The sequence below is a fragment of the Molossus molossus genome, unplaced genomic scaffold, assembly GCF_014108415.1.
Source record: "Molossus molossus isolate mMolMol1 unplaced genomic scaffold, mMolMol1.p scaffold_m16_p_11, whole genome shotgun sequence".
In the NCBI taxonomy this organism is placed as follows: domain Eukaryota; kingdom Metazoa; phylum Chordata; class Mammalia; order Chiroptera; family Molossidae; genus Molossus; species Molossus molossus.
Genome location: NW_023425346.1, coordinates 43,901,528 through 43,927,239, shown reverse-complemented (window position 1 = coordinate 43,927,239; position 25,712 = coordinate 43,901,528). Strand labels below are relative to the sequence as shown.

General features: G+C 39.6%; 1 protein-coding gene across 1 annotated transcript in view; it reads left to right on the top strand.

Moving 5' to 3' along the window:
* The first annotated feature begins 6,259 nt into the window (after positions 1-6,259).
* IFIH1 (interferon induced with helicase C domain 1) overlaps positions 6,260-25,712 on the top strand; it is a 53,971-nt gene continuing 34,518 nt past the window's right edge. The window contains exons 1-3 of the mRNA XM_036254155.1: positions 6,260-6,977; positions 14,507-14,672; positions 18,858-18,998. Coding sequence (XP_036110048.1) covers positions 6,525-6,977; positions 14,507-14,672; positions 18,858-18,998 — 760 coding nt within the window. The 5' untranslated portion in view covers positions 6,260-6,524. The remainder of the gene's footprint in view (positions 6,978-14,506; positions 14,673-18,857; positions 18,999-25,712) is intronic.

Sequence of the window (25,712 nt, the reverse complement as noted above, 5' to 3'; positions counted from 1 at the left end):
ATCAATCTATTTATTTAGAAAATCTTTTCATGTACAACATCATAAAAACCAAATAAAAATCAGATGAAGATGAAAGATTTAAAAATGTAATTGAGGACTTCCAGTTAAAATGGCGGCATAGGTAAATATGGTATCACCTACTCCCACAAAAATATCAAAACTACAACTAAAACTACTGCACAACCATCATTCAGAACTGCCTGACATCAAGCTGAATGGAAGTCCTACAACTATGAAATTAAAGAAACAGCCACATCGAGACTGGTAGGAGGGGCGGAGGCCGGATGGGCTGGTCCCACACCCACGTGTGGCGGATAAAAATCAGGAGAGACCTCGTCTGGGAAGGTCCTCCTTGAGGAGTGAGGGGGGGTCTTCGTCCCACACCAGGTGCCCCGCTCAGGGTTCCAGTGCCAGGAAGAGAATCCCCATCACTTCTGGCTGGAAAAACCAGAGGAAACTGAGGCTGAGGGAGGCTATGACTGCTGGAGCCCTAGGCACCGCCTCTTAAAGGGCCCATGCATGGACTTACTTGGACTTCTTCCCTTTAAGCTCAGAGAGGAGGCAGCTTGAGGGGTGCCAGAGACATACAGAGAAGAACTGAGTTGTTTGGCCTCGGGAAGAAGTCTAGAGAGGTGGTTATCTCCGGGACAAACGTGCTGTCAGGGGCCTTTGATCCTTTGGTGAGCCCTTCCTTGGGGCAGCAGATAGCCGCCATATCTGGGACTCCAGCAACCTGGCTGACACTGTTTGCGCCGCCCTGGTGATTCCCTGAGGCCCCGCCCCACCCAGCTTTCAGGCCCACCCAAGCTGTTTCCAGAGGCTTTACCATAGAATTGGCCTGCCTTGGATCCTGCTTCAGAGTTTCCTAAAACATCTCAAATGAGCAGCATCTGGTCTCAGCAAGCCCCACACCTCTTGTTAAGGAGCTCCAGGCCTAGCACTAGAAGCAGCCAGCCTTGATTCACAACTTGGCTTTTCCTGGGCACCTCCAAGCCCAGCACAAGAAGCAGATCATCTGAAGATCATTTTGTAGTTTATGCTGGGTGACCACAGGTAGAATACAGACAGTGGCTGACCTTGCCCCAGAGCAAGCACACCCAGTAGGCAGCTTCAGACCACATCGAAACACCAACACCCAACCACCTCCACAAGTGACACACTCAATGAGCAGACTCAGTAGGTACCAGAGCCCCGATGAAGTAAGTTATGCTCTGTGTGGTGGGCCCTTACACAGCTGATCCTCCAAGGCAGAGACCAGTGGTCGGTGGGCATAGCCAGTCCTTGCAGCTGATCAGCCTGAGTAAATCCCTCCCATTGATGTGCCAACAGCAATCAAGATCAATTACAACAAAAGGGTGTACAGTCCACACTAGGGGTGCACCTTGAGGGCACAGCTGGGGCGATCAGGGAGGCTGTGCCACAGGATCCCACAGGTCACCTCCAACAATAGGCCACCCTATGAAGCCTAAGAGACATAGCAATTCTACCTAATCTACAGAAACAATCACAGGGACACAGCCAAAATGAGGAGACAAAAAATCATGTCCCAAATGAAAGAAAAGAACAAAACTCCAGGAAAAAGAATTAAACAAAATGGAGATAAGCAATCAATCAGATGCAGAGTTCAAAACCCTGGGTATAAGGTTGCTCAAGGAACTTGGTGAGACATACAAGGAACTTAGTGAGACCTCCAAGGAACTTAGTGAGAACATCAACAACATTAAAAAGCACCAGTCAGAAATCAAGGATGCACTAACTGAAATAAAGAATAATTTACACGAAATCAATAGTAGAGTAGGTAAAGCCAAGAAGCAAACCATCAATTTGGAATATAAGGAAGCAAAAAACTTCCAATCAGAACAGCAAAAAGAAAAAAGAATCCAAAAAAATTAGGATAGTGTAAGGAGCCTCTGGGATAACTGACTTCAAGCATGCCAACATTCACATCATAGGGGTGCCAGAAGGAGAAGAGAGAGAGAGCAGAAAATTGAAAACTTAAGCTATGGAGGAAGCATTTGGAAAAATGGATGTTTGGAAAATTTTCCACTAATATCTGGTGTGTTTGTTTTTTCCCAAAACTGTTTCCTATGTAGAAAAGCTTTCACATGTGCACACTTAAAACTAGACCCTTATCATTGAATTGGTGGAAGTAATTAAGAAATGTGTATCATGGTCTAGTAAACTTTGCCAGAATTTCTCTTTCTATTTTGGACCTACTCATGTTCTTAAGATATAAAGCTATGGCAGTATCTTTTAATAAACTTTTCTGCTAAATCAGCATATCAACTATTTCTGGCAAAAAGGGATACTGTCTAGAAACTCAGTTATATAGTGTTTATGTACATAACTAACTTATTTCCTCTATGAAGTATACTTTCTTTGAGGGATAGATCATCTCATATTCATTGTTTGTGTAAGAATGCTGGCAGTCATTTGTAGAGCAAAAATATTCCTGGCCTGGTGCTAACTGCTCATCTATCCTTTTAACAACCATATGGAATGGTACTAGTATCATTCTCATTTTACAACTGAGAAATTTGAGGTGATTTTCTCAAGATCACACAGCAATTAATAGACAGTGCTGAGATGTGAATTCTGACATCCTGAGCTCAGAGTCTGTGCTTATCCAGAACTCTTGCTTGCTGGCCAACTTGAAATTACACAGAGTAGGCTCCTTACTGACACAATTAGTAAACACACGAAGGCAAAGAATAATAATTATAGAAGGATTTCCTCATTAAACTATATTTATTATCATTTTCTTTGGAAAAGGCTTTACTGCCGTGTGTGGCCATTGAGTTGTAGCTCTGGTGGTCAAAAAAGTGGCAGCTGTGATTTTTACTACTTCTTAATTGTAAAAAATTCAAATGAGAAGTTGCATAATGGTGGGAATCTGTTATCTGTATATTCTCGACATACTATTTCAAGAACAAAATGCTAAAAGATTGTTTTTTAAACTGATGGAAATTGAAATGTGTCTTTTGAGTTTAAAAAGAATATGCAGGTCTAGAAAAAAAGAAAAAGATGTAGATCTGCAGGATTTTCCATATCAAGAGAGAAAGGAAACAGAAACTTACATTTAGAAAACAAGGAGAAAGATGAAAATGAAAGCTATTAGAAGAAACTTGACAGAAGAAAATATCCATTCAAACAAAAAGCAGAAAATAAAGTAAATCATGATGCAAAAATACAGATGAAGGAAAAAAATATACATTTTGAGAGATTGTGGTTTTGTTTCTTCAACCTCCTTCCTCCAGAAGGGGTGCTATTAAGATTATGTTAGAGCCCTGCCCAGCGTGGCTGTGGCTCAGTTGGTTCGGCATCATCCTGTGCACCAAAAGGTTGCTAGTTTGATTCCCTATCTGGGCACATGCCCAGGTTCCTGGCTCGATCCCCAGTAGGAGGCGAGCAGGAGGCAGCAGACCAATGTTTCTCTCCCTCTCATCCTCTCTCTCTAAAAAATCAATTCAAAAAAAAGTTTATGGTAGATTTTACCCTGGCTGGGTAGATCAGTTGGTCAGAGCGAGGTCCTGATATGCCAAGGTTACAGGTTTATTTCCTGGTCAGGGCACATATGTGAATCAACCAATGAATGCATAAATAATTGGAACAACAAATTAATGTTTCTCTCTCTCTTTCCTTTGTCCTCTCTCTCTGAAAACTCAATCAATAAAATTAAAAAAAAAATTATGGTAGAAGTTCTTTTCTATTTTCCCTCAGGTACACTCACCTATGCTTAGCCCTCGCCACTCAATCCTCATCCAGTAGAGTTACTCATACTTGAGAGTAAATATGAATTGTTACTGATGGAATTATGTGATGCTAATGGTAAGAGTTAGGAGAGGACATCTCTTTGGAAAGTCAACCAGTGAAACTATATGTTCATTATTATCCAGAATCTTACCAAAATCAAGAATAAGACAAGGGTACCCACTCTCTCCACTCCCATTCAACACAGCTCGGGAAGTCCCAGCCAGAACAATCAGGCAAGGAAAACCACCACCACAACGAAATAAATAAAAACAGAATTTGAAAGGAAGAAGTAAAATTGCCTCTATGTGCAGATAACATGCTTTTAGATGTAGAAAATCCTAAAGAATCCACCAAAAATGTTAGGTCTGATCAACAAAATCAGTAAAGTTTCAGGATACAAAATTGATATAGAAAATTCAGTAGTGTTTCTATACTTTAATAACCAATTATCTGAAAGAGAAATAAAGAAAATGATCCAATTTACAATAGCATCAAAAACAATAAAATACTTTGAATAGATCTTACCGTAGTTCTCATAGCATCTACCTTCACCTGGTTCACTGTATATTTTTTAATTATTATTCATTATCTGCCTCCCTACTCCCATCAGAATGTGAGTTCCAAAAAAGTAGAAACTTTGTTCAGCTTTATTAACTACACCGTGATTAGTGCTGGTCATCTAGTAGGTACTTAATAATTTTTTTTAAGTAACCAAATAAATGAATGATATAATCTGAATACAAACATTTAAACTTCTGTTTTAGACCTTCATTCATCAGGACAGCAATTTCATGGTGTTAAGATCACATTATTTCCCCATGTTTAATCAGCAACCCTTCTTATTCCCCCGTATTTGAAACTAAATAGATGGTTAGGAGGGGACAGAAAGTTTTTAGTTTGCTTGTTTGTTTTTGGTTTAACATACTGAATGAAACCTGCTTGCACAGAGTGGGGGGCACTTTCTTGTAGTAGCCCCAAAATATATCTTTGTAGAATCAATAACTGAAATTAATCATTTAAATACTTCTGCAGAATCATCTAATTGGACGCCTTTCTACCTAGGTACAAGGTCAACTCCCAACATCAAGACACACCTATAAGGCCAAGGTTTCATTTCAGCAACTTTCAGTGGAGAAATCAAGAGCCTACTATTTGTATCGTACTGGTTACTGTGTAAATATGTCCTTTCTTCAAGTAGGGCACAATCACTTAAGGAAGAAAAAGGTTTAGCTATAATATATTGAAAATACATTTGCTATAAAATGCTCAAGGTTATTTTGTATGCCTCTGGCAAACACAAAGACAGTATTTCTGTTATCCAGTGGAAAGCATGGCCAGGTTTCCCTGGCCTATCCAAACATCACTGAATGTGCTTGCTAACAAATTACTTTTCCTAAATATATCTTTCTGATAGCTTAAATGACCCCTCCATCCTCCATATAATTCTGGACCATGAGGTTGTCATTATAAAGCATGTATACTACCACCCACAGTCACCCAGGGTGGCAGAATGCCTGAGCAGCAACCTGAAGGACTCGTGTTTATATGGCTTCTGTACTAAAATGAAGCTGCCATTTTTCAGTGTGGGTGTCTTTTTTTTTTTCCCTTATGACATAGACAAATGTTGATGTTTACTACAAGTTGCTACATTAGTGGCTAATTAAGTTCTTAGCTGCTTCAGCCAAAACTTGCTGTATTGAGTCCAAGAAAAGAATGGCAGCTATGTCAAAAATAAGTTGCTGGGGATTTTGTTTTGTTTTATTAAAGGAAAGTTGTATATTAAAGAATATGGGGAATTTGCATGCTGGGAGATAGGAAACCTTCAATCTTGGCTTCCTCCTAAACTGAGTTGGTGGTTAAAGTCCCTCTGCGTCTGTCACCAGGCCCTGGTCAAAGCCAAAACAAATACTACAATCTACAAATGAGGCTCTCAACTTTTTCATATCTCACTCTTTTTCATACCCACCCAGAAATTCCCTGTGGAAAACTTTCATTCTCGGGGACCGGCAGGACATGGGTTTCTATCTGGGAAGGGTGAGGGGTCCCTTCATTCTGGGGTTCCGGGGTTCCTCCTCTCTGGAAACGTCCTCAGCTTCATCGCTGCACCTGTCCCTTGCGATCGCACTGCTCCCGGCCCGCATTCCCACTGGCGTCAGTTTTTCTTCACTTCTAGGCTGGAAAGTCCCGAGTCAGGCCCGGCCGGGCTGGCTGACCCGGGGGACGCGGCCGGCCGCGGGAGAGTCCGCGTGCGAGGCGGAGTCCCGAGGGGGAGACGCAGCGGCCGCCCGGCCAGGGCATTTCGCTTTCCTTTCCTGGGCGCCACGGCGCCCTTGGCCACAGCGCCGCCCCGCTGGAACCGGCCGAAGGGCCACTCGTCTGGGGCGAGGCAGCCGCGCCCGCCCCCGGCTCCCGTCGGGAAACTGCGGGTAGGAGAATCGAAACAGAAACCAAACCGCCTGACAGACGACTGCACTTAAAGCCGGGCTCCGAGGGCCAGGGCCAGGGTGGCCCGGCGAGCAGGCAGGCAGAGGGGCCGCGCCGTCCGTCCGTCCGTCCGTCCGTCCGCAGCTGCGTCCCCGCCCACCTGTGCCCCTGCGCGCTGCCCCCTGCCAGGTGCGACCTCGCCGCCGCTCGTCGGGGGCCCTGGGCAGCCCTGTAGCCGCCAGGCACCTGCTGCAGAGCCTCTACTCCACAGCAGCGACAGCCGTGCGCCGGTGACAGCGAACAGCAACCTGTCTACTTGGGAGAACTCCCTTTTCTGAGAAGGAAAGATGTCGAATGAATCTTCTGCGGACAAGCATTTCAAATATCTCATCTCGTGCTTCCGGGCCAGAGTGAAGATGTACATCCAGGTGGAGCCCGTACTGGACTACCTGACCTTTCTGCCTGCAGAGGTGAAGGAGCAGATTCAGAGCACGGCCACCACCACGGGGAACATTCGCGCCGTGGAACTGCTCCTGAGCACCTTGGAGCGGGGGGTCTGGCCCCCTGGCTGGGCTAGGCTGTTCGTGGAGGCCCTCCAGCGGGCAGGCAACCCCTTAGCCGCGCGCTACATGAACCCTGACCTCACAGACCTGCCGTCTCCATCCTTTGAGAACAATCATGATGAGTGTCTCCAACTGCTGAACCTCCTTCAGCCCACTCTGGTGGACAAGCTTCTGGTGAGAGATGTCTTGGATAAATGTCTGGAGGTGGAACTGTTGACAGTCGAAGACAGAAATCGGGTAGGTATCAGATGGATCTGGGCTTTTAGGCAGATTGAGCAACTTGATACTGGTCCTGTTATTTGCCCTATTCCAAATGTTCTTTCACATCTTTGGGTAAATCTGGATCCCTCCTTCCTTGAAGAGAGAATATCTAAGCACATAAAACATAATTTTGAATGTTTAAACACAAAAAGGCTATTTTTAAAAATTCTTTCACTGAAATTAGCTCTAAAGAGTTAATTCTGGACTAATAATGTGTGCTCATAGATGACATTTATTGAACACTTACTGTGTATGATTAGTATACTGTGTGAAATATATTATCAGAATTCATGCTCGGAATAATCCATTGAGGTATGGAATGTTATTAACTCTGTTTTACAGATGAGAAAACTGAGGCAGGTTAAATAACTTGCCCAAGGTTTCCCAGGAAGACAGTGGCAGAGCTAGTGATTTAGTGCCTGATGGTGTGGAATTTTATGTCTTATTTAATATACTTCCATACAACAGGCATCAGCAAAACATGACCCATGGGCTAAGTCTAGACTGGTTTTTGCCAGGCCCCAAAGTTAAGAATGGCTTTTAGATTTTTAAGTTTTCAGTGTTTATAAAGAAAGTTTTATTAGAACACAGCCATGCTCATTCATTTACATTAACATGACTGCTCTTGCCCTTCAGGAGCAGTTGGACAGAGAACATGTAGCCCACAAAACCTAAATATTTATTAACTGGACCTTAGAGGAAATATTTGCCAACCTCTGGCCTATATTATTCATTATGCCATTTGATTTTGTTCTAAATGGGGAAATTCCATATAACACACACTTTTCTTTTCCTTTAAGGTTTCAACATTCTCTGAGAATCAACATCTGGAGATAATTCATTGACAAATATGTCTCTAGTTGCAGTTTTTTATAATAGTGAAGGAGTAGTGGAATTTTTAGGTGGCGTTTTGACAGAGTTTCACAAGTAGCTTTTCACTTAATGTAATGTTTTATTGTTCATTGTTTTTCAGCGAGTAAGGATGTACCACAAAGTGTAGAAATTGTGACCTATTTGAATCAGACATATTCGGGGTCATAGGTCAAAAGTCTTAATTTGAAAGGCAAACAGGGAAATAAGCCCATGACTAAATGCCAAATGTTTTGTCTACCATGCTATGAGTTTGACATTTTCTTTCATTCTCTGTTTCTTTTTGATTTATTCATTGTTTGTATCCTCATTACAAAGTTTTGGGTGTTGGACTCAGATCAGCCTATGATGTGACTTAGTCTAAAGTGACTCAAGTTGATGCTCCTTGGTAGATTTGACAGCTATGGGGCCCGTCCAAAGACCTAAGCATGCATCTAATTTTGATGGCTGGTTTTCCCAACAAGTAAATTACTTTACACTGTTGTCTGTAACGTATATGTAGTTTTGTGTATTGAGAACCAGCTAGAACGCATTATAGTAGTCCAGCTGGATATGACAAATGTGTACATCACTGTGGCAGAATCTTAATTTGGAAGACAGTATGCAGCCTTCAAGCCAGCTGGAGATGGAAGATGGCATTTCCAGCCACAGTAGCTGTTAGGAAGTCCAGAAGCAACAGAGTCCAGTAACACCACAAAGCTGTTTATGTTTGGTGGGTATGATGTCCCGATTGCCAGTGAAACAGCACTTCTCCTTATTTACTCTAAATACTTCTGCCTATCAGCATCACTTTTGTCTTGCCTGGGTTGAATTTCCTCCAGCTAGATTTTATCCAAGTTCTTGATTCTGGCAAGCTTGGAGGCAGCTAGCAGTAATGCAAGGGAGATGACACAAGGAAGACACAGAGTAAAGGGACATTTGTGTACTGATAACAGTGAAGGCCAAGGCAATCCAAACTCTCCCCTAGATTCGTATTTCACAGGAGGCACCGAAAGATGGAGGCTCTCTAAGGAGGTATAGTGGCTCTGGGAGATTCTGGAATGAATTTTGTACAAATCATTTTACATGTGTCATCAAAATAAAAAATACGCCATGGTGGACGATGGGAAGGACATTCTAGGTTTAGAAGAATCTATTGGTACCAAGGTCGTTGATGAATGCTTATCTTAAATGGCAAAGTACAGTGGGAAAAGCATAGGAATTTGGAATGGAAAGACCTGGACTTAATATCTTTGTTTCTTACCATATGTGTTAGTTTTTAAAGTCTTTTCATCCTAAGATTACCCATGAGAATTAACATAATAATAATGTCTCCTCTCACTCACAGAATTTTAGTGAACACAAAATCATGTCCATGAAAAAGCTATATAAATGGTAAAGAGCTATTTTGTTATGATGATGATGATGATGATGGCGATTTTTATTATCACTTATTTGGTTACATTTCTTTGTGAATTTATTTATTTATTCATTTATTTTTTTGGTACGTGCCCCGGGACTCTCTGGTCCGCAGGCCAACGCTCCAACCACTGAGCTAAATTGGCCAGGGCGTGAATGTAGAGTTTCATGGATTTAGGTAAATCTCCACGTTAAACTTGAGATCAGCTTCTTAAAGTCCCTGGGTTAAAATGTAATTTGAAGAAGAAACTATATCTTTCATCTTTAGGTTCCCAGAACCTAGCCAAGACTAGGTATAGGGTTTATACTTAATAAATATTGATTGATTAATATTGATTAATAAATATTGATTGGTTAAATTTATTTCCAAGGAGTTGTCTGGAATAAGGGATGCAAACATGTGATATAATGAATCATGTCAAGCATTGTGGAATAGATGGATGATAAACATAAGAATTAAAAAATTGTTTTTTGGACAGCTTTAAAGTAGCATTTAACTAAGTAGTCAGGACTTCTAAAAAAATCATAGTTTATTTTAATTATTTTCCCTTTTTCCAGTAGACATTTTTTACTTGGTATTCTAGTTTAGGATTCCAATCTCCACATGACAGTCCCTCCTTCCTCTATATTACAGCTTCTGAAAATGATCCTAGAGTCAATTTTGTGTCCACTGATTACCCAAATAAACTTATGTAATTGATTTATTTATTCATTGATTTGGATTATAGAGTGGCACAAAAGTGCCACGATAGTGGAAAGATTGGAAAATGACACAGATATTGCCTGTACTTTCATGGAGCTTATGTTGTACTGTTGATTAGTGTTCATGCTTCCAACAAGTCATTAAAAGATGTCTAGCTTGTGCAAGATACTTGTGAACATTGACAACTCAATAATAAGTACAAGAGCCACTTTATAGATCATTATAACAGAATGATTGCTAACTGTAGGGAGTGTCCCTGTACTGACCTGCTTCTGTTTTAGGATGCTTATTGGACATCTTGGCCCATTCACTGACTTAGCCATGAACAGTCGTCCTTCGCCAGTTCCGGCTTTGACGTTCGGGGCTTCGCTCTATCGCGTTTTTTTTTTTTCAAATATATTCATTAAAAAGTTGATTGAGACAGTGAAAATGATACAGCGCGCGCTCGGTTGTCTGAGTCAATTATACACCCCTGTATTACAATTACAATTAAAATTACTATACGTATGGACTGTAGGCTGATGTATTCGAGCACCCCAGGAATCCTTCAATGTTGGCCAGGTGCAACCACTAGAGTCTGGAACAGATTAACCGCATAAACGAGAGATGACTGAACTCTGAAAAACAACTGATCACATAAACATTTCCATAATGTCTTTTCTTTTAAAATATGTTTTTATTGATTTTTTTTTAGAGAGAGAGGAAGGGAGAGAGATAGAAACATCGATGTGAGGGAGATATATCCTTCGGCTGCCTCCAGCACGCCCCCTACTGGGGATCGAGCCTGCAACCTGGGCATGTGCCCTGAGCAGGAATCGAACCGGGACCTCTTAATCCATGCAAGAAGCTCAATCTACTAAGCCACACTGGCCAGGCTATAATGTCTCAATATCAATCTGAACAGCTGAAGTGAGGTGCATGTTTCAGCCCTGGATGGTTCAAAGCATAAACATTTATAGTCCTAGAAGACCCCATACATAGGAGAACCAGAGATGCTATGGCTAGTTCAGCTGGAAACCTAGCCCAGTTCTCCCTACGTGAAGTTGAATGTTTTAGTCATTCCGCACCAGCTCACTGTATTACTGAATTAGGGTAGATAAGAACTTAATTAGCAGGAAAAGTATTAATAAGAAACTAGTTATGTTATTATGACAATATGTAATCATTTTGTAAGACTTTAACTTTGTGGGGTGCTAGTTCTTAAGAATTCTTTGTTTTCAATGTGAGTTTTACTTCCTGATTTACTACTACTGAGAGTTGAGCTCTGCTGTGCTTAAAAATAACCATTAGCCCTGTCCAATTTTGCTCAGTGGTTAGAGTCTCGCCTGTGAACTGAAGGGTTTTGGGCTCTATTCCTGGTCAAGGGCACTTACCTGGGTTGGGGTTTTGGTCCCTCACCCTGGTTGGGGTCATGCAAGAGGCAGCCAATGGATGTCTGTCTCTCATGTTGATGTTTCTCTCTCTCTCTTCCTTCCTCCTTTCCAGTTTATCTAAACTCAATGGAAAAGTATCCTTGGATAAAGTTAAAAAATATATATGTGTGTGTGTGTGTGTGTGTGTGTATCTCATTACATTTAAATAGCTACCTAAAGTTATTACGAAGGAGAGAATGCATTTTTATCAAACTGTACAATCATGTTGGCAAACCAGTGCTTAATGGAAATGTCATTGGTTTCTCCACTCATTTCTGTTGGAAAGAAATAACATAGATAAAGGAATTTATAACATGAAAGCATTGAATTATATTATCCACAAATTCATATTTATTTTATATTCCTTAAATTAGCTAACAATGTATTCATACACATTTTAAATTTCATATTCAGAGAAAAAGTTCAGCGAGGGAGGAATATGAGTGGGAATCATTATATGTGCTGTTGCAGCTTCCAGTCTAAATATTTACCTCTCAAGAATTTCAGCAATCAAGTTTGTGTATTGGAATCTAAAATCTTTACTGTGTTTTAGGACAGCAGATTAAGTTTCTTGGTTTTTTTTATCCTCACCTGAGGACATTTTTGCATTCATCTTCAGATAGAGTGGGAGGGAGAGAGGGAGGAAGAGAGAGAGAAACATCGATGTGAGAGAGACAATGACTGGCTGCCACTCATACGGCGCCAACCGGGGCCAGGGACAAACTGCAACCGAGGTACGTGCCCTTAGCGGGAACCGAACCTGAGACTCCCTGGTCAACGGGCTGATGCTTTAACAGCTGAGCCAACCCGGCCAGCAGATTAAGTTTTAAAAAGTTATGTGGTTGCTTCAAAGGGTATTAATGTATTTTTTAGCACCCAAAAAAGGAAGATTCCTTAACAACTTGGAATCTTGATGAAGCTGACAAAATTGCACAGGTATTATATGTTGTTTCACATTCAAATAATGAAAATACTTATAGGAAGTAATGGCATAAGCATCCTTAAATGCTTATGTAAGGAACTCAGTAAGGAAAATGCAAGTTTGACAAATCTAATTTTTAGTAAAAATCAACTAATTAATAATTAAAGAATATTTAGTGGATATAATATGCTTAGTTTTTTTATATAAAAATATTTATTACATTGCCTCACTGGTTTTTTTTTAGAGAAATGCTTTCTGAAAAATTAGCAGATAATAATAAATTGGACATTATAAACACCATCAAAAACAAATAATTTTTATTAGGAGATTAATAAAGTTAGAGAAAAAGGTAAGAAATGAGCAAGAATCTGCTTAGAAAATGCTGTGGGGGAGATTAACTGAAATCACCTAAAATTTATTAAATTCAAGGAGTCATTTTAAACCTTCTTTCCAGAAAATGAAGTTTTTAGGGACAACTATTATCTATAATTATAGTACAGGAAGGCAGCATTGATGCCAATTGCCTGGGATCAACTGCTACCTCTGTGTGTCCTTGGGGAGGTAACTGGACTTCTCTGCACCTTGGATTTTTGATCTGTAAAATGGGTTTAATATTGTTGCCTTCTTTAGGGTTGCTGGGTTAATATATGCAAAGCCTTTATAATAGTATTATTAACTATTAGCTAATAATACTAAAATATCCCTTGGGTAGAAACCATGCTATACACTTAGGTACTAAGTGGTGTTGGCTTGTGAAATGTTTGTAAAGGTAGAAGTTTTTTCTAGGTATCCATAAAAATAGCTAGCACTGAATTTATGCCTACATTATTCCAAAAGCACAAATTCCCGACTTTAAAAACATATGGCATATATTTATAGGCATTAGAAAATACACGAATTTTGTAGGAAAAACTAATCTAGTTAAACAATTCAAATTACTCATGTAGAAGATGAACAAATGTTGAAAAGGACCTTGAGAGTATCTAAGTCAGTATTTCTGATCTAAACTGCTCATTAGAATCATTAAATGCTTTTTAAAAAATGTTTTCCTGTTTCCCAGAATAGACTAAATAAATCAGAATCTTAGGGAGTAGATCCCAGACATCAGTAGTTGCTAAAGCTCGCCAGGTGATGCTAGTGTAGCAAGGATGGAGAATGCCTAAAATTTCTTTTCAGTTGCTTCATATACACATCTAGAAACTGAGGCCCAGAGAGAGAAAGTAGCTTACCTAATGTCACAGCAAGATGATGATGTCCTGTCTAATTGTTTTCTGGTCTAAATGTGGCTTGCATTGGTCTTTTCTCCAAATGTTTGGTGCTATATTAAGAATGATATGATTACACAGATGATCCACATTTAGAAAGATTTGCTTAGACTGATCTGCAAGGGAAGTAAATGAAGGCTAAGGAGTGCAATGAATGGGCGTAGACATACTTCTGCTCCCGACTTTAAAAAAAGGAATAGATACAGAAATATTTTTTCTCATAATATTAAGTCTACTCCCATTTAAGAAAAATATTAATGATAACTATAGCAAATACTAAATAAGCAAGAATATAAATCTGTGATAGTAATTACTTCTTTTTTTTTTTTTATCCTCACCCGAGGATATTTTTCCATTTTTTGTACAGATAGAGTGGGAGGGAGAGAGAGGAAGGGAGAGAGAGTGAGAAACATCAACGTGAAGGGACACATTGAGTGGCTGCCACCTGCACGACCAACCAGGGCCGGGGACAAACTGCAACCGAAGTACGTGCCCTTAGCGGGAACCGAACCTGGGTCTCTCCGGACCGCAGGCCGACACTCTAACCGCTGAGCCAAACTGGCCAGGGCGATAGTAATTACTTCTTAATGATAATGATGAAGAAACAGGAGTTGGATAAAAAATGTTTGATTTCCCATTTGCGGACTCCATGAGTTAAAAGGAAAAATTAGGCCCTAGATATACAGAAAGAAATTGATGCAAATCAACATGAACTGGCTAGGTATTAGAGGCCCTTTCTTTTGCACCCCTTCTTTAGAAAGCCTCAGGTGAAAACATTCATGGTTACAAGTGGCCCTGCTGTTGTCTTCAGTGTTTGAAATAAGTCTTTATTTATACTTAAGCTTAATTGCTCCATTTTTCTAAAGGCTAGTTCCTTTTTAAATTAATTCAGACGATGTTTGATTTTCTTTAATTCAGCTTTTCTCTTCAAACAGATTGCTGCTGCAGAAAATAATGGCAATGAGGCAGGTGTGAGAGAGCTGCTGAGAAGGATTGTGCAGAAAGAGAACTGGTTTTCTGCGTTTCTGACTGTTCTGAGGCAAACGGAAAACGAAGCCCTTGCCCAGGACTTGACAGGCTCCGCCTCCGACAGCAGCACAGGTATTTCTAATTCTAAGCAGTGCAGGTATTTCTAATTCTAAGCAGCGCAGGTATTTCTAATTCTAAGCAGTGCAGGTATTTCTAATACTACGGTGGAAGAGTTCGCAAGTTTTGCCCGGTGGTTGAGAGTTGAATGTGATGGAGAGCTTAATGAAGTTTGTAGACACAAGGCCAAACACTAAAATACTTAGAATCAAAATTTCAAAACTGAAAAGGATTTGAGAGATCATTTCTTTTATCTTCTTTATGAATAAGAAAACTGCTGCCCAGGATAAGATTAACTTACAGAAAACCATAAAACTCAGCAAAATGGGCGAAAATATTGGCTGCTGACTCCCAGCCCCAAACCCTTTCCATCACCCATTTTATTTTAGCAGGAACCGAACCCGGGTCTCTCCAGACTGCAGGCCAATGCTCTAACCGCTGAGCCAAACCGACCAGGGCTACTACCCATCTTATTTTAGAAATGAGACGATTACCTGAAATTTTTATCAAGATATTTTTAACATTGAGCAGACACAAATAAATTGGAAGAAAAAAAATTAATGTTATTACGACTGCTGCATAGTCTCCTGGATATTTTATATACATTTTAAAGAAATTTATTAAATGTTTGATAAAAGGTCTGTAATAGCCAACATATTTTAATAGCCTTTTATGTGAGTTTTTAAAACTATTTAATTATAATAACATAAGTACCATTTATTGAGTTTCACATATATGATTATAAAGCTAGTTTAAACTGCCATCTTATTTGTTTCAGAGTATATACGTTATGTTTTCCAAAATGTCATGTGTAAGACAAACTGGAAGTTAATTGGTAATCACTGATTTAAATGACTTAGAATCATTTCAAGCTCACATCTACTCATTCATTCATTCATTCATTCAGTCATTCAAATAACATTTCATGATGCCCAAGATGTGCCAGACACTGTTGCAGGGCTGGGGATATGGACTTAAAGAGACATACAAAAATTCTCTACCCCCATATACCACACTTTCTATGGAATAAGATGCCCGGTAAACTATTTTCTAAGTTATCTATGCAAAACAAATGCTTTGCACTGTCATATATGCTCGAGACTCCCAAGTGAAAATCTCAAGAGGCCTTGCAGTTATCCCTTCTCTCTTGAATCATTCAAGGATTGAGGAGGGGGTGCTTGCTCAGTAAAACTTGGTGAAGGCAGCTTTCAAAACGCAGGCAGTAACTCCGTGATCTGTCCACAAGCAGGTTCCAGGGTTTCTACTGTCATTGCTTCTGTTCCCACAGCAAAGCTTAACTATGTAAAAAGCCCTTTTCAGTAAGAAGCATCTGTACTTTGCTTCAGTTCTCTGGAGAGGCCTCAGTTGCAACACCAATATTATGGTTTTCTGCACTTATACATCGTGGCCCGGCCATGGTGTCCACAGGGCCAGTTTGCTAGGTCTGAAGGTACTTCCAGCCGCTATATACGATGATGGGGCCAAGTTTCTCCTACACACCTCAAGGATGAGCTGGACCCCATCTAGACCACCCATCTCATGAGTTTCCTTTCAAGACTCCATGGGAACACTTCCACTTATGACAAGCATTCTAGGACTTGAACTTCAAAAGGAAATTTCTACATTTCGGGGGTTTTCCCCTTGGAAAACTTTGACCTCAGTGTATCAAAGGATATTAGAAAGGGCAGCCTTTCAGATCATAAAAGACCTTCTCAGATCCACCCCCCCAAATTAGAGGGTACCTGTTCAGTTTACAGTTGTGCACAGTGGCAACATTATCTAGGAAAAAGTCTAGACTGTCTGCTCCAAAGTACCTTCTAGATTCTCCTGACAGAGACATCATGTCTGCCAATATTCTTGCTAAGATATTTTTAAGTTCTACTTTACAAGGTGCCTTGTTAAAAGTTTAACATCATTTTTCAATATTGTAATTCTTTGAACAGTAACAACCTGTGGAGAGACTGTGTGGTAAATCTCACGTAATACCTGTGTTGTAACACATCTCACCATGCACACCTGGTGTTCACACACCTTCCTCGTTGCTGTCCTTATTATGTGCTGTACCCTTGTATTATGATGACGTCTTTATGCCTGTTTCAGAACAGCTTAGGGACTGGTTGATGCAGATTCTCCCGGCCCATGCACATGTCCTTGATGGCCAAGGCCAAACATTTTATAAACGTGGCAGGTACTCGTGAAAAGACAAACAGTGGCACCAGTTCTTGCTTTTCCCTCTCCCTGGGCCCAGGGAATGGTCCTCTGGCGGCTGGGGCTTCTCCCTCTTTCTACCAGAGTGGGTGATGACATGTCGACTCAGGATGTAGGCTCTTATGTGGGCAGAGAGCAGAAGAGAGATGGATCTCTAAGCTCCCTGTAAAGGATGGATGGCAAATGCTGATCTCTGTCTGGGGCTCAGCATTCTGCTCCCCCACCAACTCATTCCAAATAGGTAGGACTTACTTTTAATTTCTTATGGAAATCTAATAGCGGAGTCAGGTATTTAAGTATCGTTTGCCGAACAGTACGTCATATCATGGGAACCTAAGGATTTTTCTAGCAGGTCTTGACAATCAGAAAGTTAGCTGTGATTTTTCTTGTGGTTAGGAGCTGCAATGGACCAAACTGTGTCACCCCCAAATTCATATGCTGAAGCCCTAACTCCCAATGAGACTGTATCTGGATATAGGGTCTTCAGGAGATAATTAAGGTTAAATGAGGTCAGAAGGGTGGGCCCTAATCCAGTAAGACTGTGGCCTTATAAGAAGAGGAAGAGATATTCTCTCTCTCTCTCTCCTATGTGAGGACTTTCAGAAGGTGACCTTCTGCAACCTGAAGAAAGAGCAACAGCTCTCTCCAGACACCAACCCTGCTAGCACATTGATTTAGGACTGCCACTCTCCACAACTGTGAGATAATAAAATTCTGTTGTTCGAGCCCCTCAGTCGATAGTATTTTGTAATGGTGGCCCGAGCTAATGGATATGGGAGCCTAGGTTCTGAATCCTTATGCTTATTGAATCTTTGCTCCTTACGTCCCTGGATGTATGACTTTGGCCAGGTACTTGCCCTCTGTGTGCCTCAGTTTTCTTCTCTGTGAAGTGGGGATAGTAATGTTCCTTCTTTATTAGGATTATTTTGAGGATTAAATGATTTAATGTATGTAAAGTGCTTTTATGGTAAGCCCAAAACAAGTTGACTGTTATTAATTGATTATAAACTCCAAGTATACTTAATATATAGCTACAAACATTGTCAAGTTGTCTAGCCAAAGACCAAGTCCAAAGTCACAACAGTTTTTTTGGGAAATTCTTTGTACACACACCTTCTTTTCCTGTTATCTGGTAAGATGGCCTAATCCAAAATGATACTAAATTTTTTCTTCACGGCATTAGTCCTCTCTGACAGATGTGGCTTTAGAAGGACAGAAAGTCTTGTTTTTCTTTGTAACCACATAGTCCCTTAAGACAATATTCAGTTTGTGTTGGTGGAAGGAAGGAAGGCTCGATAGGGGAAATAAAGGGAAAAGAAAGAAAGGATACAGAATATTTTATTGAATTTTTTAAAAAAATCTCCAGAAATTCGGAATACATGCATTCAGGCTGACATTAAAGCATATGTACATCTCCTGTAAAACACACTGCGAGGGAACAAAATGGCAAGAGCACAGGCTAAAGAAAAACTACCACCAAATTTGCATTTTCATTAATTCAGCTTTAAATCTGACTTTGCATCACTGCATAAGTGGCTTACTTCCAAAAGGTGATGGTCAGATAGGAAATCGTCATACTTTTCTTGTGACTGGTATAAAAGTTATTATATAGTCTTTTTAGACAAAATGTAGTCGTTGAGAAGAACTACTCGCGGTGTCCATGTTAATAACAAAAATACTGTGTCAGAACAAAACACACATTCCAAGCCTTTGAAAATGTCCAAGCATTGAAGTACATTTGGGCAAATTTCTAAGCGAGACCCCCCACTTGGTTTTCAGAGTAACAATAACAGGTGTCGATAGTGTATAAAAGCTTGCAATGCATATAATTTACATTCTGTTTAGAATTTCAAGGTATTGAAGTATATTCAGGCAAATCTCTATTAGGAACACCCATTTCATTTTCAAAATAGCAATAATGGTTTTGTGTATCCTGTGTAAAAACTTGCATTGTGCTATGTTTTTTTTACATTCTAATACTTTTATTCACAGAAAATGAGAATTCATCACAAGAAGATGGTCCTGAAGAGCTACTTCTTTTAGCCACAGATCAGCCAAGCCCAGAGAAAGACGGCTGGGACACGGAAAATAACTCAGTGGAATCATCTTTTATGGATTCTTCTGTAGTTTCAGGTACTTGGAACACCTACGTACATTACGTGCACTAATTACTACGTCACAAAAAATCATCTGGTGCATGGATGGCATTGGGGTCTGTTAGGCAGAGGGAGAAAATTTGGGGTTTTGTGAGCATTTTTATTAAAATAATATTTGTAGAGGAAATTAAATGAAAATTAATTCCTCTTGGTGGCTAAAAATGTTTTCAAAACTAATGCAATATTAATGTTATGAATATGAACACATTTGGTTCTAATTTTACTTTATAAGACATCTGTGGGCCTTGTAATGTGATAAATATCATAAGCATGCCCTATATTTTAATGGTTTTTAAAGTACTTCCAAATACATTATAGTCTTGTGCCGCATAAGGACATCTTGGTCAATGACAGACCGCATCTATGACAGTGATCCCACAATATCATAACGGAGCTGAAAATTCCGACTGTGCAGTAGCATCCTGGCTGTTGTGAGGTGGTAGCGTAATGCATTCCTCTCGTGTTTGTGGGGATTCTCTTGCCAACAAAGAGCTTCCAGTTGTCTAAAGGTACAGCATACACAAGTATATACAGTACGTAGTACTTGTTAAGAAACGACTGTGCTACTTGTTTGCATATTTACTGAACTATACTTTTAATCATTATTTTAGAGTGTACTCTTCCTACTTATAAATAGAACACTTTGCTATAAATGGTATGCCGTGTTACCCTGGCAGCGGCCTCCAACATCTCCCTTTCCTGCATCTCTTGCTGGCATCATCTTCTCGTGGGCTTGATTTAATCTTCTGTTGTTTTGTACAGTAACATGCTGGAAAGCTTGTGGCCTGGGAGCAGTAGGCGATGCCAGGCCGCCTAGATGTGTAGAAGGCTACGCCGTCCGGGTTTGTGTCCGTGAACTCGGCAGTTCGCACAATGACCAAGTCGCCCGTCGACATTTCTCAGGACGCATCCCCGTTGTTAAGCTTGTTTCATCCAAAGCCCAGGACCTCAGGCCATTACCTTGTCCCTACTTGACAGGCTGGGATGTCTCAGAGAGGTTCAGCTGGAGTGTGGTCTGAAACCAAGGCTGTCGGAGGAAGATGGACGGGGGCTGAACTGGTGTTGGCTGGAATCGCAGCAACTAATTGGTGTGAGAACTAGTTACCACCATGTCCGCCTTTTTGATATGAAACCCCTGGGAGGATCAAACTAATTTAATTTTGTTCTCCTCCCTAATTGCGCGTGACAGAATTCTTCTTTCCTCTCCTGTCTCCTCAAAAGGGCCACATTCTCTTTCTCAAGAAATACTTCAAGTCTGTGGTGTGCTGATAAATGTTTAACAAGTAGCTCTCTGGGGAAAAGGAAAAAAGCCCTGATTGGTAGTGAATACCAATCTCCATGGTGTAAATGGTCCCACTAAGGCTGATTTCCAGCCTCCATAACATAATCAGTGCACAAGTTGGTGAGAGATGTCCAGTGGCACATCATTACATAGCATTTCCACCACACAGATGCAGCAGGCATAATTAGCCTAATACCATAGATAACATAGCAGATGATCAGGAAATGATAGGTTTTAAGTATTCATTACCTTTGTTTTAGTATAATTTATTTAATTGCAGTTTAAATAATTTAATTTTTTAAATGCTATGCTTAACCACTGGCTCACAAACTTCCTGAAAATTGAACAAGACCTGGTATTAAGCTGACTGCAGCATACCACTGCAAAGTTTACTATTTTTGACCCAGAAAAGTAATATGATTGCATTGCAGCAAATTTGAAAACAGAAACATACAAAGAAAAAGTCACCCATACTCCCTCAATATGGATAATTTAACTGTTGGGTGTGTGGCCTTCCAGTCTGTTTACATACTCAGATGTTTATGTTTAAGGACATTTCTCCAGAATGACTTATAAAAATTGAATAATGTATCCACTGGATGCATTATCTAACTGTTGAACATCTAAGATGCTTCCAAATGTCTACATTGGAAATGATCCTGCTTCTCAAATAAGGTTTTTCATCAAAGGTTGCCCAAATGCATCTCATCAGATTATACCTCATGTGTGGAGGATTCTGGGTCTCAAAGTGGACAAAGATAAAAGCAACACTTTTAAAATTTTCTGTTTTACTCTTTAATATAAAACTTAAAGCTGCATCTTGTGGACAAATTTGAATCTTAATAATAATGCCATAGGAACAGAAAGGTCTCCCCCTCCCCCGCCGCCCCAGGTTACCTCCTTTGCTCTCTTCCCTTCACTTCTTTCTTAACAAGTATTTATCACATTCCAGGAATGTAAATACAATGGGTGGGGGGGAGACAGAAATGGCTTCTTTCCACCAATGGGTGTGTCAGCCAGACAGTAATCACTATATTGGCTGCACAGTAAGTGCTTTGCAATAGTACTATAGTAAGTGCTATGGAAGAAAAGTACAGACTATTGAAATATATAATAGCCGGAGGACACGCAAGAGTACAGTAAGATGTACTGGGATCTGAGGACTCCATCCATTACACAGACTTAACGGTCTAGTCTGGAAGATCCTTTTGATGTGGATTTGGGAACAAATCAGTCAAATTCATTCTGGCCCCTTTCAGAGCTGTAGCAAAGGGTAACTTATTTATGAAAACGCAGTGCCATTGCTTTAAGGTGGAGACACTGCTGCTATGGATTATTCCAAGTGTCTGTTCATTTTCTCATTGCTCTTCAGACTAAAAGTACTGATATAAATAACTTGTGAAATATCGTTATCCCAAAGAAGTTATCGGAGTTCTTTTGATTGAAATTTTTGTTGTAAAACTTACTCTGGAAGGATTTTGCTTATATTGGCATTCTTTGACAGAATTAACAATCCAAATAAATGTGAAAGTATTCCATAGTCACTAATATACATTTTCATAATTTTGTTTTGTGTATTGATATCGATAATATATATTTGAATTCTAATATATTGTGTTCAGATTTCAAATACATTTACCAAAATGGCATTGAAAGAGACTTTTTACTTAAGGTGCACATAATCTGTACATATGAATTTTCATATGCAGAAAGAAAAAAATTGACTTGAATTAATTCCAATTTTAAATGAAGATTTTTGTAATTTTATTTCTGAACCAGTTTCTAAAATATCTTTTTCAGTGCATACAAATGTTAACTATTTATCATTTTAGTGCAAATATTCTTTGTATATTGTTTTTTAGCTCCTTTTACTCCTTAATACATCTGATAGGTGAGACGGACAGGCATTAATAACAGTGGCCTGCCCTGAAATCAATTTCAATCACATCTCCTTCATCCTAGGGGTTATATATCAGAATTCCCCGGTGGATAGATCTGGAGGGTGATTTTATCATGCCTCCACAAAGGGGGCTGGCATTTCTTCTTCCTTCCTCCTTCCAACTGCTTCCCATTTAAAAAGTGGTTAATTAAGATATACAAAATGTTTTTTATGTTGCCTCTTTCTCAGTTAACGCAATAATTTCTAAAGGACATTTGAATAGTTCTCAGACTATTAGTAGGATTTTAATGCTGGGTGTTATAGTTCTGTTTTCTGATGTCACTGATCATCTTATAACAAGAAAATACTGGAAAATTTTGGTGTTTATTTAGACCACAATTCCCTAGAAAACATCAGAGGGGCACAAAGTCTATTCATTATATTCCATTAAAAGTATTTTATTCATGGAAAGTACATAATTAATTGATTTTTTAAAATTCTATTAGTGTACAATGAAGTTGATTGTACAGTCAGTTTTAGATTATTGCTACAGTTGATTTGTCACAGGGGAGTAGTTATTTTGCATGGACACTTTTATTATATGAATTATGCTCTATAATAAAATAAAAGTAAAGTACATGAGTTTCACAACTAAATAAGATTTATTGTATTTGGAATAAACTTACTTTTATGCAGAGTTTCACAGGAAATCCCCCAAACTTCTTTAACCAGCCTAAATTGAATCTTCATATTGTCAAACTAGAAAATGCAAATAAATACCTCAAATTGGCCAGCAGAGGGCGCTTTTACATTTATAAAAAGAATTGAATTTCACTGTTCTAGTATAATGTAATGGTGTAGTGCCATGTGTGAATATACAGTGCGCATGACTATGAATGCATGTGTATATTTTGATTTATATATTCTTTCACGTGAAGATTTTAAAATTCCACCCCAGCTAATGAGCTTACCAACCTGCTTGTTTTCAGACTTTAATACCTTCTTTTTCATATTCCCCCATATGTTCCACTCCTTAGGTTTATCCGGTGACATTATGCTTTGGAATATATTGTGGATATATTTTGCATAGATCATGTTCTGTAGGAGGGGTTTAAAAATTGACCTTTATAAAACAGCCTTCTTCTCCTTGGCCCAATCTGTTATCACACTTTTGTTGTTGTTGTTTTGTTTTGCCTTTTTATAGACCAAAGTCCAATCTTAGATTTGGTCTATACTATTTTTTGTTAAAATGCCACAAAATTTATCCTTGCACTTGAGGACCAGAATAATGTCCTATAGCACTAACCTCTAGAAATTTAGAAATTCGTAGAATCTCTACAAATAAATACCATATAGTAGTTGAGATCTTAGTGGGAAAGATCACTGATACAAAGGGTACAATAGGAGTGTGTCAGAATCACCTAGGCGATTACAGAATTGGTTTGAAGTAAGATAGCTCTCTTTGGCTTCTATATTTTTCTAATTTTAGTTACATTAATTATTGTACTCCTGAGGCAATCCAAAAGGCTGATATGAATTTGAGCTGAGAGAGAGAGAGAGAGAGAGAGAGAGATGCTAATGCTGATATTGGTATTTTTAAAATAATACTTACAGATTTTTATTTAATTTGAAACCTACCATGCTCCATCTAGGTCTGTTATATGACTTACAATTGCATAATAGCTCTAGGAGGGTTACCATTCATATCTCAAGAGTGAGGACGTAGATAGTTTGATGGAAGGAAGTCTCCCTAGTGTTCAGTTAATACATGCTAGATCTATTTTTATACATCCCTTTTATGGCTTTCAACCTAAGGGTTTGTTTGGTTGTTTGCTTGTTTGTTTGTTTTTGGCAAATTTTACCAATGATGATGATCCTCATTTTAATTAGATTATTAGACCTTCCTCTGTTTCGGTGTGTGAAGGAGCACCGGAGACGAGAGCAGTGGGAATAAAGGAAGGAGTGAGTTGGTCAGGAACCAAGCACTGAGGCATTGGCCTCACCTTCAAAGTTCAAGAAAACAAGTGACGTGCCCCCAAAGAGTAGTAGTAATCTATCTGTAGCCAAAGAGAGAGCGTTAAAGGATGAGGAGAGACGACTTTCAAAAAAAAAAAAAAAAGAAAGAAAGAAAGAGAAAGCTCACTAGAGGAGGAATATGAGATATTTGAGCCGAGCCTTGAAGTCCTGTGTTGGATTTGTGAACAGAGTGGCAGCCTTTCAGGCTGCACAAGCATGCCGAGCGGAAATGCAGGTGCAGCAGAATTCAGAGTGTTTAGGGGGGCGATGTGGATAATGGGGAGCCTTTAGGTGTGTGGGGGCAGGGAGTAGATGACTTAATAGTTATGTTATGTAATATTTATTATATACAATGAACCTCAAACCCCAGCTGCAACAAACAGCAAAATTCTATAATGAAATGTGTGTCAGGGAACAGTTTGATTGGATGAGGGTGGTGGCAGATAAAACATCCAAGATCACTGAGAATTCATGGGTTTTTCTGATCATGATTTTTACAAATGTTTTTTCAAGGCAAACAATGTACTCTTTTGTTTTTATTTTTAATTGAATTTTTTGGTAACATTGGTTAATAAAATTATATAGGTTTCAGGAGTACAATTCTATAAGATATCATCTGCATATTGTATTGTGTGTTCACCACCCCAAGTCAAGTCTCCTTCTATTACCCTTTCTCCCCTCATATACTCTTCTTCCTCCTCCTACCCCCTTTCCTTCTGCTAATCACCGTACTGTTGTCTATGTCTATGGGATGTCTTTCTTTATTTTTATTTTTGCTTAATCCCTTCACCTTTTTCACCCAGCGTTGAAACCCTCTTCCCTCTGACAGCTGTCAGTATGTTGTCTATCGATGAGTCTGTTTTGTTTGTTAGTGCATTTTGTTCACTAGATTCCACATATGAGTGACATCATGAGGTACTTGTCTTTCTCCGACTGGCTTGTTTCACTGAGCATAATGCTCCCAGATCCATGCTGTCACAAAGGGTAAGATTTCTTATTTTTTATGGCCAAGTAGCATTCCACTGTGTAAATGTATACCACAGCTTTTAAAAAATACTCTTAAAAGTTTATCATTCATGCCCTGACCAGTGTGGCTCAATCGGTTGAGCATCGTCCTGTGCACCAAAGTGTCGAGGACTGGATCCCCGGTCAGGGCACATACCCAGGTTGCAGTTCAGTCCCCAGTTGGGGCCCTTATGGGAGGCAAACAATTGATGTTTCTCTCTTTCTCTCTCTCTGTCTCACTTCCTCTCTCTTTAGAATCAACTGGGAAAAAAAAGTTTATCCTTCATCATTTGAACAATTATACAACACTAGCGCACTGCATGTGTGATTATCTCCGACGATGTGGGTAGGAAAGGTCATCATTGGAGGGATGTATACTCGGGGTGCTGGAATTGGCTGATACTGGCTTGCAGGAGCAAAACGTGCACATGCCTTTCTGACTCCACACAAGGACATCCCGCTGGTCGCTTGAAATCAACCATGGTGGGAATCTCTACACCACGGAAAAT